Source organism: Rana temporaria, unplaced genomic scaffold (genome assembly GCF_905171775.1).
Source record: "Rana temporaria unplaced genomic scaffold, aRanTem1.1, whole genome shotgun sequence".
In the NCBI taxonomy this organism is placed as follows: Eukaryota; Metazoa; Chordata; class Amphibia; order Anura; family Ranidae; genus Rana; species Rana temporaria.
In genome coordinates, this window is record NW_024404586.1 from 53,658 (window position 1) to 73,858 (window position 20,201).

General features: G+C 51.1%; 2 protein-coding genes across 2 annotated transcripts; both read right to left on the reverse strand.

Annotated features, from left to right (window-relative positions):
• Positions 1-286: 286 nt before the first annotated feature.
• LOC120922645 (creatine kinase M-type) lies at positions 287-12,695 on the reverse strand. Its single transcript, XM_040334736.1, has 8 exons — positions 12,601-12,695; positions 7,712-7,924; positions 6,681-6,835; positions 4,891-5,023; positions 4,174-4,345; positions 2,585-2,708; positions 1,992-2,181; positions 287-816 (listed from the first exon to the last, which is right to left on the reverse strand). Exons 2-8 carry the CDS (start codon positions 7,902-7,904, stop codon positions 638-640), a joined length of 1,146 nt encoding a protein of 381 aa, XP_040190670.1. The 5' UTR covers positions 7,905-7,924; positions 12,601-12,695; the 3' UTR covers positions 287-637.
• Positions 9,745-11,283, reverse strand: LOC120922646 (pollen-specific leucine-rich repeat extensin-like protein 3). Its single transcript, XM_040334737.1, has 2 exons — positions 10,399-11,283; positions 9,745-10,341 (listed from the first exon to the last, which is right to left on the reverse strand). The coding sequence occupies exons 1-2, from the start codon at positions 10,903-10,905 to the stop codon at positions 9,937-9,939; spliced, it is 912 nt and encodes a 303-aa protein (XP_040190671.1). The 5' UTR covers positions 10,906-11,283; the 3' UTR covers positions 9,745-9,936.
• Positions 12,696-20,201: the final 7,506 nt, after the last annotated feature.

A 20,201-nucleotide genomic window follows, 5' to 3' on the forward strand; every position in this document is an offset into this window, starting at 1 on the left:
GGAGCCCCCAGAGACTTCAGCTAATAGGGTTCTGGGAAGGACTTGTAGAGAAATATGTCGGCCATGTGGAGTTGGGGGTCTCCTTGGGTCTCCTCGAGGGACTATTTCCACCCAGCAGTGATCTGCTCTTTTCATGTAGGGCAGGACCATCTTTGGTGACTTTTCCGGAAGGAAGAGACATTGCGTTTTCCTGGAGGTTCCCAGGTCTGAAGAGGTCATCAGCCTCACAGATCTCACAGCACACATACCGATCACGCACACATCAAAGTGAAGGACAGAGATGATATAGAGGCCAAATTGTGTTTTTATTGTCTTCATCTGATCACAGGAGGGACACAGAACACATAGGGGAAGAGGGAGGGAAACCTGGGAATATGTGTAATAAATACATGACAACTGTACAAAAAGCCACCCGTCACGCAGAGAGATGGGGATAAAGGCCGCTGATGACTCCGCCAGCCTCTCTGCCCCCCTCCCATCGCGCTCTCTCTTCCCCCATCTCTACTGTCATCCCCCTGAAGACGACTTTCTTCCAACCTCTAGTGGTGTTCCTGGGGTCTCCATGCCCCCCCTCTCTCTCCGGTGTCCTTTACGAGGGGGGAGGGGGGGTTGTTAAGCTCTGTCTCTAATAAGCCCTTTACTTCTGGGCTGGCACCAAGTCATCGATGGGCTGTCCCTTCTCCAGCTTCTTTTCCATCTCAATCATCAGCTTCACACCGTCAACCACCATCTGGACCTGTTCGACCTCAGAGAAGCCCAATCTGTCAGCGTTGGAGATATCGAAGGTGCCACCGACGGCAGCTGTGTCCACACCACCTGCGGAGGAAGAAGACACGCGTGTGTAAGTGGACTGGATGGAAGCCCTGGCCTACAAGTCTTCTCATTGCTTCAGATGGAGGGCGTTTGCTTGATGTTATCTCACTAGGGTCACCTTCCAATTATAAGGACAATAATAACACCCGGGTCATAGTCTCATAGCCACAGACAGCATTCAGCAAGTCTGAGATAGAATGACTATCCGACATACGGACCCCTTCCACCCCGGGATTTCAGCTCCTTTCTGGTGCTTGTTTTTCTGGCCCAATCTATTTTGGGGGACCCCCATGTTCTTTAGTTATTGTGACGGGGGGGCCCGTGGAACCCAGAATCCCTTGGAAAGGTTGAGATACCCTTGTCTCAGCTCCCCATGCACCACTTATGTCTAAGTCACCCTGTGTTATCCATCCTGGCACAGGGTGACTGAGAAAATATGTCTTGGAGTCCTTAGAATGGGACGGTAATATTTCTCCACAATATCTCCCAGGATAGATGTAAAGACTTTTCTTGGTTTGTTTGATTCTGAATTCCACATGTTAGGTAAGAGAGCCGATCACATTGGCCTCTGTACAATGTAGGAGACGGGCCGACTCCTGCTGGAGCTCCTGCTGTTGTGAGAAGGTGTCCTGTGTTTATACTTATGATAATGTATCATCTACTGTGTGAAGCTTGGTGACAACAAGTCTGACCTGTAGTGAAATCCTGATTTATCATAACTATGCCCAGGAGGGCACAGAGTCACATCGGCTGCTTTAAGGGATTAGTTAATTAGCTCATGTTAATTGATGTTTCTGGTCACAGGTGAATTGTTAGAGTAATATGAGCAGGAGGGGGGAACCTCCTCTTCTACTGTATATAAGACTTTTATTTTGGTTCTAATAAACAGTCCATGTTCAGCAATCAAACAAGTATCGTCTTGTTTGTTGTTGATAGTGGTTGGAATATCTGATATCTAGATTAAGACTGATAGGAAGAGGTATATGACGAAAGCACTCAAGCAGAGTGTGGGACATTTCGTTACAATGACTATCCGACATAAGGACCCCCCCCCCCCCTGGGATTTCAGATCCTTTTTGGTGCTTTTGGAGGACCGCCATGTTCTTTAGTTATATTTTATCGTTGATAACGGAGACCAGGGGTCACTGAAGTGGATACAAACCGACAAATGTACTTACCGGTGCCTCTCTTCTGCAGACGCAGTCTGGTCAGGATCTCCTCGAATTTGGGGTGTTTGCTGAGGTTGGGAAGCTTGACGTGGACGCCGCCTCTCAGACCTGTGCCCAAGTTGGATGGGCAAGTAAGGATGTAACCAAGATGCTCGCTCCAGCTGAAGGGATGTCCTGCGGCCTTGAAGATCTCCTCAATCTGCACAGAACACACACATGGGACCACATCAGGTGATGGAACCGAGAAGATGAGGGACAAGGGTATATCATGACAATGATGCCCCCCCACCCCCACCCTACTGTGAACTCACAACACCAACCAGATAGTTAAGAGTCTACGGGGAGGACATGGAACTCTATGTGAGTGGTGACCTCCAGAATCCATCCAGTCTGGGATAACATTTGTCTCTTATGGGGGGATGCCTGATACCCTAAATGTGTCCCCCTTTCTCTGAGACCTCCACATTCCATCATGGAGACCTTTGCCAGGTCTGATGAATATATTATATATGAGTACGGCCATGATTGTTGATGAAGATGGGTTTAGGTGATATGAGGAGCTTCTGGCTGATGTAGATGGGGACGTGTATTGGTGGGCTTACCTTCTGAAGACCCTCACAGAAGCGTTTAAACACTGTCTTCATGTTGCCTCCCTTCTCCATGGAGATGACTCTCAGGTGATCCTCTTCATTTACCCACACAAGGAAGGACTTGTTCTCGTTGTGCCTGGAAAAAGGAGATGACCATTCAAAACTGGTACTAACACGGCACCAAAGAGACTTAACAGAGGAGGCCCGAGGTGCCACCCTATACCTGACCACATCTATATATCACACCATAGAGACTCTACAGAGGAGGCCCGAGGTGCCACCCTATACCTGACCCCCATCTATATATCACGCCATAGAGGCTCTACAGAGGAGGCCCGAGGTGCCACCCTATACCTGACCACCATCTATATATCACACCATAGAGTCTCTACAGAGGAGGCCCGAGGTGCCACCCTATACCTGACCCCCATCTATATCACACCATAGAGACTCTACAGAGGAGGCCAGAGGTGCCATCCTATAACGGCCCCCATCTATATATCACGCCATAGAGGCTCTACAGAGGAGGCCCGAGGTGCCATCCTATACCGGCCCCCATCTATATATCACACCATAGAGACTCTACAGAGGAGGCCCGGGGTGCCACCCTATACCTGACCCCCATCTATATATCACGCCATAGAGGCTCTACAGAGGGGGCCCGAGGTGTCATCCTATACCTGACCTCCATCTACATATCACACCATAGAGACTCTACAGAGGGGGCCTGAGGTGTATTCCCGTACCTGACCCCCATCTATATATCACACCATAGAGACTCTACAGAGGAGGCCCGAGGTGTATTCCTATACCTGACCCTCATCTATATCACACCATAGAGACTCTACAGAGGAGGCCTGAGGTGTATTCCTATACCTGACCCTCATCTATATCACACCATAGAGACTCTACAGAGGAGGCCCGAGGTGTATTACTATACCTGACCCCCATCTATATCACATCATAGAGACTCTACAGAGGAGGCCCGAGGTGTATTCCTATACCTGACCCCCATCTTTATCACACCATAGAGACTCTACAGAGGAGGCCCCAGGTGCCATCCTATACCAGACCCCCATCTATATCACACTATAGAGACTCTACAGAGGAGGCCCGAGGTGCCATCCTATACCTGACCCCCATCTATATATCACACCATAGACACTCTACAGAGGAGGCCCCAGGTGCCATCCTATACCAGACCCCCATCTATATCACACTATAGAGACTCTACAGAGGAGGCCCGAGGTGCCATCCTATACCTGACCCCCATCTATATATCACACCATAGACACTCTACAGAGGAGGCCCGAGGTGTATTCCAATACCTGACCCTCATCTATATCACATCATAGAGACTCTACAGAGGAGGCCCGAGGTGCCAACCTATACCTGACCCCCCATCTATACATCACACCATAGAGACTCTACAGAGGAGGCCCAAGGTGCCACCCTATACCTGACCCCCATCTATATATCACACCATAGACTCTACAGAGGAGGCCTGAGGTGTATTCCAGTACCTGACCCCCATCCATATATCACACCATAGACTCTAGGAAAAAATGAAAAAGGCTCCCTACCCCCCCAGTGCCACTTACCAGATACCACGGGCATCGGGCCAGTCACGAGCCATACCGGCGGCCAACAGAAGAGGAGACACGGGCTTGTCAAAGAGGAAGTGGTCATCAATGAGCTGCGTCTGCTCGGCGTCGGTCATGTCCTTCAGGGGGTAGTACTTTCCCTTGAACTCTCCAGTCAGACTGCTGAGAGCTGGACGAGCAGAAAGAGACGTATATATAATATATACATAGGATAGAAGAGACGTATATATAATGCAGGTGATGGTATATAGGACCGATGGTGGTATGTATAGGACTTGTATGTTATCTCTACGCAGTACAGTTACCCCGATGGCTCAGAAATGTTCTTCTGACCCCCCCCCCACACTCGCATAGGACAGGTCCTCTTTTTTTATGTATAATAAGGTGATGGTATATAGGACTCACTGCAGTATATATAGGACATGTATTTATTCTCTATGGCTACCCTGCCTGCACAGGACAGGTCCTCTTTTGTACCACATATCAGAAGTTGGAACACCTCTTGTGGTCTTCTCATATTATAAAGTATCAGTATGTAAAATAATTCCAGAATACGATCGTTCTGGGTGGACAGGGGCCACGTTACCTAATGTCACCTTCTACGCACTCAGTAACACTGGGGGGCGGAGTTTACAGGACAAGTCTGCCGCCCTCGCCCCACCTCACCCCGTCCTATCAGTAGGTGTCACCAGAACCTCCAGAAGCTCCCCTTACCTTTGATGGACAAGGTCTCAATGGCACGGCGCTCACCGCGGCTGCAGTGTGGGGGGAGGGTGTATCCCTTGATGCTGCGGCCAGTCCTGACACGGCTGCTCAGAACGTAGTTTGGGTCCAAGTCGTCTCCGCCCTGCACAGAGAAAATATCAAAAATGAACATTCCCCCCGTTCCACGCATCACCAATTCCCAACCAAAGGGAGATTGGGGGACGATAAAAACAGATCCCGAGAACCGAAACCAGACGGGCCGCGGCAATACAATGTGCAAATATAAGAGTACGGGTCAGTGAGGGGCCCTCCGCCTGGGGGGGGGGGCCACATCCAGAAACTAGCGGAAGGTCATGGGATTGGCCAAAAATACCAGCCGAAAAAGTGACTGAGCCTACCCTAGGGAAGGGTGAGTGATGAGCACACCTCTCTATCTGTAGACTTTACTGGGATCGGAGATGGGGAAGGGAAGGGGGAATGATGGGGAAGGGAAGGGTGAGTGATGAGCACACCTCTCTATCTGTAGACTTTACTGGGATCGGAGATGGGGAAGGGAAGGGGGAATGATGGGGAAGGGAAGGGGGAATGATGGGGAAGGGGAGGGCGAATGATGAGCACACCTCTCTATCAGTGGACCTTACTGGGATCGGAGATGGGGAAGGGAAGGGTGAATGATGGGGAAGGGAAGAGATAGTGATGAGCACACCTCTCTATCTGAAGACTTTACTGGGATCGGAGATGGGGAAGGGAAGGGAGAATGATGGGGAAGGGAAGGGGGAATGATGAGCACACCTCTCTATCTGTAGACTTTACTGGGATCGGAGATGGGGAAGGGAAGGGGGAATGATGGGGAAGGGAAGAGATAGTGATGAGCACACCTCTCTATCTGTAGACTTTACTGGGATCGGAGATGGGGTAGGGAAGGGGGAATGATGGGGAAGGGAAGGGTGAATGATGAGCACACCTCTCTATCTGTAGACTTTACTGGAATCGGAGATGGTGAAGGGAAGGGGGAATGATGGGGAAGGGAAGGGTGAGTGATGAGCACACCTCTCTATCTGTAGACTTTACTGGGATCGGAGATGGGGAAGGGAAGGGTGAGTGATGAGCACATCTCTCTATCTGTAGACTTTACTGGGCTCAGACATTGGGAAGGGAAGGGGGAATGATGAGCACACCTCTCTATCAGTAGACTTTACTGGGATCGGAGATGGGGAAGGGAAGGGGAGGGTGAATGATGAGCACATCTCTCTATCAGTAGACTTTACTGGGATCGGAGATGGGGAAGGGAAGGGGGAATGATGGGGAAGGGGAGGGCGAATGATGAGCACACCTCTCTATTAGCCGACTTTACTGGGCTCAGACATGGGGAAGGGAAGGGTAAGTGATGAGCACACCTCTCTATCAGTGGACTTTACTGGGATCGGAGATGGGGAAGGGAAGGGCGAATGATGAGCACACCTCTCTATCTGTAGGTTTTACTGGGATCGGAGATGGGGAAGGAAAGGGTGAATGATGGGGAAGGGGAGGGTAAAATGATGAGCACACCTCTCTATCAGTAGACTTTACTGGGATCGGAGATGGGGAAGGGAAGGGGGAATGATGGGGAAGGGAAGGGCGAGTGATGAGCACACCTCTCTATCAGTGGACTTTACTGGGCTCAGACATGGGGAAGGGAAGGGTAAGTGAAGAGCTTAAACACATCAGGAGAACATTGGGACATAGAAGACTCCAAGCCTACAAATGGCATCACCCCACTTCACGCCGCCCTCTGCCCCCATCCATCCACACAAACCTACCTTCAGGTTGTTCCAGTTCAGGTCGGTCTTGTGCTTGTCGGTGGGTTTGTAGCCGTTGTGACGGTCCTCAATGACTTTGTCAAGCAGATCCTTGAAGACTTCATAGGATTCCTCGTCACCAGCGACGCAGCCCACAGTCATGATGTAAGGGTGACCTGCGGAGGAAAAGGCCATCATTTCCGATACTCAAGATGATGTCACACAGCGCCAGTCAACTGCAAACATGTAACCGGGGCTTTTCTTTTCTCAGAAAATAGGTACAGGAACTCAACCATGACCCCCCCCCCCCCCTACAAACACACGCACTCCAAATCGCATCAAATATTGGGTGTGGTCAAATTTCACTAACAGTAAGAGGGTCTTAAAGGGGCAATAAAAACCAGGAGTGCATTATTTTCAGAGTTCAGGGGGGGGGCTACACACAGAGCGCAGAGCTCAGGGGTGCGCTACATACAGAGTGCAGAGTTCAGGGGTACACTGCATACAGAGTGCAGAGTTCAGGGGTACACTGCATACAGAGTGCAGAGTTCAGGGGTACGCTACATACAGAGTGCAGAGTTCAGGGGTACACTGCATACAGAGTGCAGAGTTCAGGGGTGCGCTACATACAGAGTGAAGAGCTCAGGGGTGCGCTGCATACAGAGTGCAGAGCTCAGGGGTACACTGCATACAGAGTGCAGAGTTCAGGGGTACACTGCATACAGAGTGCAGAGTTCAGGGGTGCGCTACATACAGAGTGAAGAGCTCAGGGGTGCGCTGCATACCGAGTGCAGAGCTCAGGGGTACACTGCATACAGAGCGCAGAGCTCAGGGGGGGCCTACACACAGAGTGCAGAGTTCAGGGGTGCGCTGCATACAGAGTGCAGAGCTCAGGGGTACACTGCACACAGAGTGCAGAGCTCAGGGGGGACATAAAACTGGGATTTCTCGAGAGGCAACATAGCAATGGCGGACGTGTCCCACCACAATAGATCTGAGCACACGTCAGCTACCGGTCCAGTGACTTATGAACATCATTTGGAAGGACCTACCTGGGTTGTCCACACCGGTCTGGATGATGTCATCAAGGGTGAAGCCACTGGGAGTGCATTTATCTCTCAGCTTCTTGTAGATGTCGGGTGTCAGGACCTTGGCCATATGGTTGTTGTGCTTGGTGAGATCTGGGAATTCCTCATCGCAGGAGAAGTTCAGCTTGAAAGCGTTGTGGGTGTTTCCGAAAGGCATGATGAGAGATCGGGCTAGACCTGGAAGAGAGAAAAAAGTTGATGATGTAAATGGGGACCAGAAGAGTCAGTGTTGGGCTAGTAGTAGTGGACCTCAGGCTGGTTGGTATGAGGACCAGAAGGGTTAGGGTTGGGCTAGTAGTAGAGGACCTCAGGCTGGATGGTATGAGGACCAGAAGAGTCAGTGTTGGGCTAGTAGTAGAGGACCTCAGGCTGGTTGGTATGAGGACCAGAAGGGTTAGTGTTGGGCTAGTAGTAGAGGACCTCAGGCTGGATGGTACGAGGACCCGAAGAGTTAGTGTTGGGCTAGTAGTAGAGGACCTCAGGCTGGATGGTATGAGGACCAGAAGGGTTGGTGTTGGGCTAGTAGTAGAGGACCTCAGGCTGGTTGGTATGAGGACCAGAAGGGTTAGTGTTGGGCTAGTAGTAGAGGGACCTCAGGCTGGATGGTACGAGGACCAGAAGGGTTAGTGTTGGGCTAGTAGTAGAGGACCTCAGGCTGGATGGTACGAGGACCAGAAGAGTTAGTGTTGGGCTAGTAGTAGAGGACCTCAGGCTGGTTGGTATGAGGACCAGAAGGGTTAGTGTTGGGCTAGTAGTAGAGGACCTCAGGCTGGTTGGTATGAGGACCAGAAGAGTTAGTGTTGGGCTAGTAGTAGAGGACCTCAGGCTGGTTGGTATGAGGACCAGAAGAGTTAGTGTTGGGCTAGTAGTAGAGGACCTCAGGCTGGTTGGTATGAGGACCAGAAGAGTCAGTGTTGGGCTAGTAGTAGTGGACCTCAGGCTGGTTGGTATGAGGACCAGAAGGGTTAGTGTTGGGCTAGTAGTAGAGGACCTCAGGCTGGTTGGTATGAGGACCAGAGGAGTTAGTGTTGGGCTAGTAGTAGAGGACCTCAGGCTGGTTGGTATGAGGACCAGAGGAGTTAGTGTTGGGCTAGTAGTAGAGGACCTCAGGCTGGTTGGTATGAGGACCAGAAGGGTTAGTGTTGGGCTAGTAGAGGACCTCAGGCTGGATGGTATGAGGACCAGAAAAGTTAGTGTTGGGCTAGTAGTAGAGGACCTCAGGCTGGTTGGTATGAGGACCAGAAGAGTTAGTGTTGGGCTAGTAGTAGAGGACCTCAGGCTGGATGTTACGAGGACCAGAAGAGTTAGTGTTGGGCTAGTAGTAGAGGACCTCAGGCTGGATGGTATGAGGACCAGAAGAGTTAGTGTTGGGCTAGTAGTAGAGGACCTCAGGCTGGATGGTATGAGGACCAGAAGAGTTAGTGTTGGGCTAGTAGTAGAGGACCTCAGGCTGGATGGTATGAGGACCAGAAGAGTCAGTGTTTTGCGCTAGTAGTAGAGGACCTCAGGCTGGTTGGTATGAGGACCAGAAGAGTTAGTGTTGGGCTAGTAGTAGAGGACCTCAGGCTGGTTGGTACGAGGACCAGAAGAGTTAGTGTTGGGCTAGTAGTAGAGGACCTCAGGCTGGATGTTACGAGGACCAGAAGAGTTAGTGTTGGGCTAGTAGTAGAGGACCTCAGGCTGGTTGGTATGAGGACCAGAAGAGTTAGTGTTGGGCTAGTAGTAGAGGACCTCAGGCTGGATGGTATGAGGACCAGAAGAGTTAGTGTTGGGCTAGTAGTAGAGGACCTCAGGCTGGATGGTATGAGGACCAGAAGAGTCAGTGTTGCGCTAGTAGTAGAGGACCTCAGGCTGGTTGGTATGAGGACCAGAAGAGTTAGTGTTGGGCTAGTAGTAGAGGACCTCAGGCTGGTTGGTACGAGGACCAGAAGAGTTAGTGTTGGGCTAGTAGTAGAGGACCTCAGGCTGGTTGGTATGAGGCCAGAAGAGTTAGTGTTGGGTTAGAAGAAGAGGTAGGTGTATATTTCGGGGACGGTTGGACTTGTTGGTTGTCGCCAGTTGTACTGTTAAGTCCAGATAACGTTTCTCCGTCACGCAGCCAGACCGAGTGTTATGGTTACAGTGGAGTCAATGTGTCAAAAATATCCCATCACAGGAGGCACAGCAGCTGTCCAAGTCTTCTACACGTGTTATGTGAGACGCTGGAAACGGCTGCTTGCGTGCCGGAGATGCCGAAGGAGATTGGTTCCAGAACAACTACCTCCACCCCGAATGGTGCCCCTCCTCGCCGTAGTCCTGGAGGTCTCCCGACGCCTGGCCACCAAAGTCCTGGCCAACCTGGACATGAGGCGTTTAACCCCTGAGAGCCTGTGGTGGATCATGTTGCTGAAGTGATGTGAGTGTACAGTGTATGGGGGATCTGGGGGTGTATGTATGGGGGATGTGGGGGTGTATGTATGAGGGATCTGGGGGTGTATGTATGGAGGATGTGGAGGATCTTGAGGTGTAGATATGGAAGATCTGGGGGTGTGGAGGATCTGGGGGTGTGGAGGATCTTGAGGTGTAGATATGGAAGATCTGGGGGTGTGGAGGATCTTGAAGTGTAGATATGGAAGATCTGGGGGTGTGGAGGATCTGGGGGTGTGGAGGATCTTGAGGTGTAGATATGGAAGATCTGGGGGTGTGGAGGGTCTTGAAGTGTAGATATAGAAGATCTTGATGAGTGGAGGGTCTTGAAGTGTAGATATGGAAGATCTGGGGGTGTGGAGGGTCTTGAAGTGTAGATATGGAAGATCTGGGGGTGTGGAGGGTACAGGGGGGGGGGGTCTGCGCAGAGGGTGTCGTGTACGTGACTCCGGTGTAGTAGCGGCGCGGTGTGACAATCTGCGAGTGCAGCGGCAGCACATTCTCGGTATTTTTAGATCGCACAATGTTGAAGCCCCAGCCAGGGTGACAGGTGGCAGCCGTGTGATGTGACTGGGGGGGGGGGGGGATTCACATTGCTGGTAGTAAACAGAGAGGAGAAAGGGTGACATTGGCGGTGATGATGGGGGAGGGTGACATTGGCAGTGATGATGGGGGAGGGTGACATTGGCAGTGATGGTGGGGGAGGGGGGTGAAGAGTAGACATTGGAAGCCCCCGTCCTCTCACATGCCATATTGGGGTAGGAGTGAAGTTTGGTGGTGGAAGAGTTGAGGTTACAGGAGGGGTACAGGGTGACCCCAGTGGGGGTAATGGAAGAGGGAGGGGTAAAAATTGGCAATAACTAAGGGGGTAGAGGGTGACCCCAGTGGGGGAGGGTGGATGTGGTGATAGGGGGGATAGAAAGTGACCCCGAAGGGAATTATGGAAGGGGGGTAGGATAGACTTTGGAGGTAACAGAGGGGGACCCCATTGGGGGTTATGGAAGGGGGGGTAGGGTAGACATTGGAGGTAACAGAGGGGGACCCCGTTGGGGGTTATGGAAGGGGGGGGTAGGGTAGACTTTGGAGGTAACAGAGGGGGACCCCGTTGGGGGGTTATGGAAGGGGGGGGGGGGTAGGGTAGACTTTGGAGGTAACAGAGGGGGACCCCGTTGGGGGGTTATGGAAGGGGGGGTAGGGTAGACTTTGGAGGTAACAGAGGGGGACCCCGGTGGGGGTTATGGAAGGGGGGGGGTAGGGTAGACTTTGGAGGTAACAGAGGGGGACCCCGTTGGGGGGTTATGGAAGGGGGGGGTAGGGTAGACTTTGGAGGTAACAGAGGGGGACCCCGTTGGGGGTTATGGAAGGGGGGGGTAGGGTAGACTTTGGAGGTAACAGAGGGGGACCCCGGTGGGGGTTACAAGAGGGGGAAGGTGAAGGGTAGACAATGGTGGTGACAGTGTAGAGCGAGAGTTACAGAAGGTGCCCCCCCCCAGTCCTCTGCCCCCCCCCAGTCCTCTGCCCCCCCCCAGGTCACATGCAGGTAGGGGGAGTCACACGGGGGGGGGGGGAGTGGGGGGCAGAGGTTGTTGCCTGGCCACAATCACAGGTTATCAGGAAAGGGATATTCTGTGCTGAGATTGGCGAAATGCTCTGCAGATCCCACTGATGCCATTATGTAGAAGTTACACAGCGTTGTGTCCATTACACCTACACATGAATAGATGACAAGGAGAGATGCTCTGCAGAGCCTGGTAAATAGACCAGGGCAGGGAGAGATGTTCTGCAGAGGCTGACAAATGGCTCAGGGCAGGGAGAGATGCTCTGCAGAGCCAATGGACCGGGACAGGGAGAGATGTTCTGCAGAGCCTAGTGAATAGACAAGGATAGAGGGAGATGTTCTGCAGAGCCTGGTGAATAGACAAGGATAAGGAGAGATGTTCTGCAGAGCCTGGTGAATAGACAAGGCTAGGGGGAGATGTTCTGCAGAGCCTGGTGAATAGACAAGGATAGGGGGAGATGTTCTGCAGAGGCTGGTGAATAGACAAGGATAGGGGGAGATGTTCTGCAGAGGCTGGTGAATAGACAAGGATAGGGGGAGATGTTCTGCAGAGGCTGGTGAATAGACAAGGACAGGGGGAGATGTTCTGCAGAGGCTGGTAAATAGATAAGGACAGGCAGAGATGCTCTGCAGCAATGAATACATGCATGGCAGAAAGCTCTGCAGACAGGGTGCAATGCTCTGCAGGCTGAAGGGATAGAAGGTATATAGGGGACCTGCACTGACTTGCATGTTGGGGGGGTAAAGCTTCAGATTTGGGAGCCCCCCCAGGACAGATATTTGGGGGTTCAGGGAAATTTTAGGGTGATATCAGCAGCCTTTGGGGAACAATGGGGTGTTGGGGGAGGGGGGGGTCCCTGGAAGGAAGGGGTTAGGCAATGCACATTACCTGCTGTAGAGACGGAGCAAACTTCAGGGTGACCCGACTAACTGTCAGGAGATCTCCCCCTTTATAGTGACTGGGGGCGCCCCATTGGTCAGACAGGAGAGGTGTGAAGCGTGTCGCTGTGATGTCATACCCTCCTCGCATGGCGATTGGCCGCTGCTCTGAGCCCTGCACATGCCTTTATCTGGAGCAGAAGGCTTCACTTTACAGTTATTCTTAGAAAGCCCCGCCCCCTGAAGGGCGATTCGCGCACACAGAGCGTCCCGGAGTGACACCTGCCACCCAGCAATAATAATGTCTATCTGCAGAGTATAGACCCCCGTGTGATATACCGGGCCCCTCTGTGCAGAGTACGGACCCCCGTGTGATATACGGGGCCCCTGTGTGCAGAGTATAGACCCCCGTGTGATATACCGGGGCCCCAATGTGCAGAGTATAGACCCCCGTGTGATATACGGGGCCCCGATGTGCAGAGTATAGACCCCCGTGTGATATACCGGGCCCCTCTGTGCAGAGTATAGACCCCCGTGTGATATACCGGGGCCCCAATGTGCAGAGTATAGACCCCCGTGTGATATACCGGGGCCCCTGTGTGCAGAGTATAGACCCCCGTGTGATATACCGGGGCCCCTGTGTGCAGAGTATAGACCCCCGTGTGATATACCGGGCCCCTCTGTGCAGAGTATAGACCCCCGTGTGATATACAGGGCCCCAATGTGCAGAGTATAGACCCCCGTGTGATATACGGGGCCCCTGTGTGCAGAGTACGGACCCCCGTGTGATATACCGGGCCCCTCTGTGCAGAGTATAGACCCCCGTGTGATATACGGGGCCCCGATGTGCAGAGTATAGACCCCTGTGTGATATACCGGGCCCCTCTGTGCAGAGTACAGACCCCCAGTGTGATATACCGGGGCCCCAATGTGCAGAGTATAGACCCCCGTGTGATATACGGGGCCCCAATGTGCAGAGTATAGACCCCCGTGTGATATACCGGGCCCCTCTGTGCAGAGTATAGACCCCCGTGTGATATACCGGGGCCCTCTGTGCAGAGTATGGACCCCCGTGTGATATACTATGGAGGACCGGGGCCCCTCTGTGCAGAGTATAGACCCTGTGTGATATACTATGGAGGACCGGGGCCCCTCTGTGCAGAGTATAGACCCCCGTGTGATATACCGGGGCCCCTCTGTGCAGAGTATAGACCCCCGTGTGATATACCGGGGCCCTCTGTGCAGAGTATGGACCCCCGTGTGATATAACGAGGCCCCAATGTGCAGAGTATGGACCCCCGTGTGATATACTATGGAGGACCGGGGCCCCTCTGTGCAGAGTATAGACCCCCGTGTGATATACCGGGGCCCTCTGTGCAGAGTATAGACCCCCGTGTGATATACTATGGAGGACCGGGGCCCCTCTCTGCAGAGTATAGACCCCTGTGTAATCTACTATGGAGGACCGGGGCCCCGATGTGCAGAGTATAGACCCCTGTGTAATGTACTATGGAGGACTGGGCACTGCACTGTACAGTATATGTTGTCATATTCCATATCAGATTCCCCCCCCCCCCCCCCGACAATATCGGTGAGTACTGCAGTAGTTACAATTAGGTGGGAATCCCAATATTCTCCCCTTTTTTCCTGCACTGTCCTTTCCAAAATCCCTGATATATACCCGAGACATACCCAATATATACCCGAGACATACCCGATATATACCCGAGACATACCCGATATATACCCGAGACATACCCGATATATACCCGAGACATACCCGAGACATACCCGAGACATACCCGAGACATACCCGATATATACCCGAGACATACCCGAGACATACCCGAGACATACCCGAGACATACCCGAGACATACCCGAGACATACCCGAGATATACCCGAGATATACCCGAGACATAACCGAGATATACCCGAGAAATACCAGAGATATACCCGAGACATAACCGAGAAATACCCAATATATACCCGAGACATACCCGAGACATACCCGAGACATACCCGAGACATGACCGAGATATACCCGAGACATACCCGAGACATACCCGAGACATACCCGAGACATACCCGAGACATGACCGAGATATACCCGAGACATACCCGAGAAATACCCGAGATATACCCGTAATTATACCCGAGTCAAGCCTGAGAAATCCCAGAGACATTCCCAAGATATACCTGAGACATCCCTGAGCTATACCTAATAATTTAGGTTTACCTGAGAAATATTTGAAGTATACCCGAGACACACCTGAAAAACAGCTGAGACATACCCGAGACATACACGAGACATACCCGAGGTAAATCCCGAGACATACTTGAGACATACCCGAGATATACCCGAGACATACCCGAGAAATACCCGAGACATACCCGAGGTAAATCCCGAGACATACCCTAGATATACCCGAGACATACCCGAGATATACCCGAGATATACCCTAGATATACCCGAGACATACCCGAGACATACCCGAGACATACCCGAGATAAAACCAAGACATACCCGAGACATACCGAGACATACCCGAGACATACCCGAGACATACCCGAGACATACCCGAGACATACCCGAGACATACCCGAGGTAAATCCCGAGACATACTTGAGACATACCCGAGATATACCCGAGACATACCCGAGATATACCCGAGACATACCCGATAAATACCCGAGACATACCCGAGATATACCCGAGAAATACCCGAGACATACCCGAGACATACCCGAGATAAAACCAAGACATAAAAGAGACATACCCGAGATATACCCAAGATATACCCGAGATATACCCGAGACATACCCGAGACATACCCGAGACATACCCGAGACATACCCGAGACATACCCGAGACATACCCAAGACATACCCAAGATATACCCGAGACATACCCAAGATATACCCGAGACATACCCAAGATATACCCGAGACATACCCGAGATAAAACCAAGACATACCCGAGACATACCCGAGATATACCCGAGACATACCCGAGATATACCCGAGACATACCCGAGATATACCCGAGACATAACCAAGATATACCCGAGAAATACCCGAGAAATACCCGAGATATACCCGAGATATACCCGAGATATACCCGAGATATACCCGAGAAATGCCCGAGATATACCCGAGACATAACCAAGACATACCCGAGAAATACCCGAGATATACCCGAGACATACCCGAGAAATGCCCGAGATATACCCGAGATATACCCGAGATAAAACCAAGACATACCCGAGACATACCCGAGACATACCCGAGACATACCCGAGACATACCCGAGACATACCCAAGATAAAACCAAGACATACCCGAGACATACCCGAGAAATACCCGAGACATACCCGAGACATACCCGAGACATACCCGAGACATACCCGAGAAATGCCCGAGACATACCCAAGAAATACCCGAGACATACCCGAGATAAAACCAAGACATACCCGAGACATACCCGAGACATACCCGAGACATACCCGAGACATACCCGAGATAAAACCAAGACATACCCGAGACACACCTGAAAAACAGCTGAGACATACCCGAGACATACCCGAGGTAAATCCCGAGACATACTTGAGACATACTTGAGACATACCCGAGATATACCCGAGACATACCCGATAAATACCCGAGATATACCCGAGACATACCCGAGACATACCCGAGACATACCCGAGACATACCCGAGATAAAACCAAGACATAAAAGAGACATAACCGAGATATACCCAAGATATACCCGAGATATACCCGAGACATACCCGAGACATACCCGAGACATACCCGAGACATACCCGAGACATACCCGAGACATACCCGAGACATACCCGAGACATACCCAAGATATACCCGAGACATACCCAAGATATACCCAAGATATACCCGAGACATACCCGAGATAAAACCAAGACATACCCGAGACATACCCGAGACATACCCGAGATATACCCGAGACATACCCGAGATATACCCGAGACATACCCGAGATATACCCGAGACATACCCGAGACATACCCGAGACATACCCGAGACATACCAGAGACATACCCGAGACATACCCGAGACATACCCGAGACATAACCAAGATATACCCGAGAAATACCCGAGACATACCCAAAACATACCCGAGATATACCCGAGATATACCCGAGATATACCCGAGATAAAACCAAGACATACCCGAGACATACCCGAGACATACCCGAGACATACCCGAGAAATGCCAGAGAAATGCCCGAGACATACCCGAGATATACCCAAGATATACCCGAGAAATACCCGAGAAATACCCGAGATAAAACCAAGACATACCCGAGACATACCCGAGACATACCCGAGACATACCCGAGACATACCCGAGACATACCCGAGACATACCCGAGATATACCCGAGATATACCCGAGAAATGCCCGAGACATACCCGAGATATACCCGAGACATACCCGAGACATACCCGAGAAATACCCGAAATATACCCGAGACATACCCGAGAAATGCCCGAGATATACCCGAGATATACCCGAGATAAAACCAAGACATACCCGAGACATACCCGAGACATACCCGAGACATACCCGAGATATACCCAAGATATACCCGAGACATACCCGAGACATACCCGAGATAAAACCAAGACATACCCGAGACATACCTGAGAAATACCCGAGACATACCCGAGACATACCCGAGACATACCCGAGACATACCCGAAGAAATGCCCGAGATATACCCGAGAAATGCCCGAGATATACCCGAGACATACCCGAGACATACCCGAGACATAACCGAGATATACCCGAGACATACCCGAGATATACCCGAGACATACCCGAGAAATACCCGAGATAAAACCAAGACATACCCGAGATATACCCAAGACATACCCGAGAAATACCCAAGAAATACCCGAGACATACCCGAGACATACCCGGGATATACCCGAGACATACCCGAGACATACCCGAGACATACCCGAGACATACCCGAGACATACCCGAGACATACCCGAGAAATACCCTAACATACCCGAGATAAAACCAAGACATACCCGAGACATACCCGAGACATACCCGAGACATGCCCGAGAAATGCCCGAGATATACCCGAGAAATACCCGAGATATACCCGAGACATACCCGAGATAAACCCGAGACATACCCGAGACATACCCGAGACATACCCGAGATATACCCGAGAAATGCCCGAGAAATGCCCGAGACATACCCGAGATATACCCGAGACATAACCAAGACATACCCGAGAAATACCCGAGACATACCCGAGATATACCCGAGACATACCCGAGACATACCCGAGATTAAACCAAGACATACCCGAGACATACCCGAGACATACCCGAGACATACCCGAGACATACCCGAGACATACCCGAGAAATGCCCGAGACATACCCGAGATATACCCGAGACATAACCAAGACATAACCAAGACATAACCAAGACATAACCAAGACATAACCAAGACATAACCAAGACATACCCGAGATATACCCGAGACATACCCGAGACATACCCGAGGCATACCCGAGAAATGCCCGAGATATACCCGAGATATACCCAAGACATACCCGAGATATACCCGAGACATACCCGAGACATAACCAAGATATACCCGAGAAATACCCGAGACATACCCGAGATAAAACCAAGACATACCCGAGACATACCCGAAACATACCGAGATATACCCGAGATATACCCGAGATATACCCGAGATATACCCGAGATATACCCGAGACATACCGAGATATACCCAAGACATACCCGAGACATACCCGAGATAAAACCAAGACATACCCAAGACATACCTGAGAAATACCCGAGACATACCCGAGAAATACCCGAGAAATACCCGAGATATACCCGAGACATACCCGAGATATACCCGAGACATACCCGAGACATACCCGAGACATAACCGAGACATACCCGAGAAATACCCGAGACATACCCGAGAAATACCCGAGATAAAACCAAGACATACCCGAGATATACCCGAGACATACCCGAGAAATACCCAAGAAATACCCGAGACATACCCGAGATAAAACCAAGACATACCCGAGACATACCCGAGACATACCCGGGACATACCCGAGACATACCCGAGACATACCCGGGACATACCCGAACATACCTGAGATATAACCGAGACATACCCGAGACATACCCGAGACATACCCGAGACATACCCGAAACATACCCGAGACATACCCCTAGATATACCCGAGACATACCCGAGATAAAACCAAGACATACCCGAGACACACCTGAAAAACAGCTGAGACATACCCGAGACATACCCGAGGTAGATCCCGAGACATACTTGAGACATACCCGAGATATACCCGAGACATACCCGAGGTAAATCCCGAGACATACCCGAGAAATACCCGAGACATACCCGAGACATACCCGAGATATACCCGAGACATACCCGAGATATACCCGAGATATACCCGAGATATACCCGAGATATACCCGAGACATACCCGAGACATACTCGAGATAAAACCAAGACATACCCGAGACATACCCGAGACATACCCGAGATAAAACCAAGACATAAAAGAGACATACCCGAGATATACCCAAGATATACCCGAGATATACCCGAGACATACCCGAGAAATACCCGAGACATACCCGAGATAAAACCAAGACATACCCGAGACATACCCGAGACATACCCGAGACATACCCGAGACATACCCGAGACATAACCGAGACATAACCGAGACATAACCGAGACATACCCGAGACATAACCGAGACATAACCGAGACATAACCGAGACATACCCGAGATATACCCGAGACATACCCGAGACATACCCGAGACATACCCGAGACATACCCGAGACATGCCCGAGACATGCCCGAGACATACCCAAGAAATGCCCGAGATATACCCGAGATAAAACCAAGACATACCCGAGACATACCCGAGAAATACCCGAGACATACTCGAGAAATACCCGAGACATACCCGAGACATACCCGAGACATACCCGAGACATACCCGAGACATAACCAAGATATACCCGAGACATACCCGAGACATAACCAAGAAATACCCGATATATACCCGAGACATACCCAAGAAATACACGAGACATACCCGAGATAAAACCAAGACATACCCGAGACATACCCAATATATACCCGAGACATACCCGAGACATACCCGAGATATACCCGAGACATTCCTGAGACATACCCGAGATATACCCGAGACATTCCTGAGACATACCCGAGATATACCCGAGACATACTCGAGAAATACCCGAGACATACCAGAGATATACCCGAGACATACCCGAGACATACCAGAGATATACCCGAGACATACCCGAGACATACCAGAGATATACCCGAGACATACCCGAGAAATACACGAGACATAACCAAGACATACCCGAGAAATACCCGAGAAATACTCGAGATATACCCGAGATATACCCGAGAAATACCCGAGATATACCCGAGAAATGCCCGAGATATACCCGAGACATACCCGAGACATAACCGAGACATACCCAAGATAAAACCAAGACATACC

Bases quoted from the DNA above. Each gene is read 5' to 3' on its own strand.
- LOC120922645 (XM_040334736.1), bottom strand. From the start codon at position 7,904: ATGCCTTTCGGAAACACCCACAACGCTTTCAAGCTGAACTTCTCCTGC. The intron at 5,024-6,680 runs GTAGGTTTGTGT...TTCTCTGTGCAG, and splicing joins TGAACTGGAACAACCTGAAG to GGCGGAGACGACTTGGACCC. The intron at 817-1,991 runs GTAAGTACATTT...CTTCCTCCGCAG, and splicing joins TCTGCAGAAGAGAGGCACCG to GTGGTGTGGACACAGCTGCC.
- LOC120922646 (XM_040334737.1), bottom strand. From the start codon at position 10,905: ATGGCATGTGAGAGGACGGGGGCTTCCAATGTCTACTCTTCACCCCCC. The intron at 10,342-10,398 runs ATCCTCCACACC...CTACACTTCAAG, and splicing joins TTCCATATCTACACCTCAAG to ATCCTCCACACCCCCAGATC.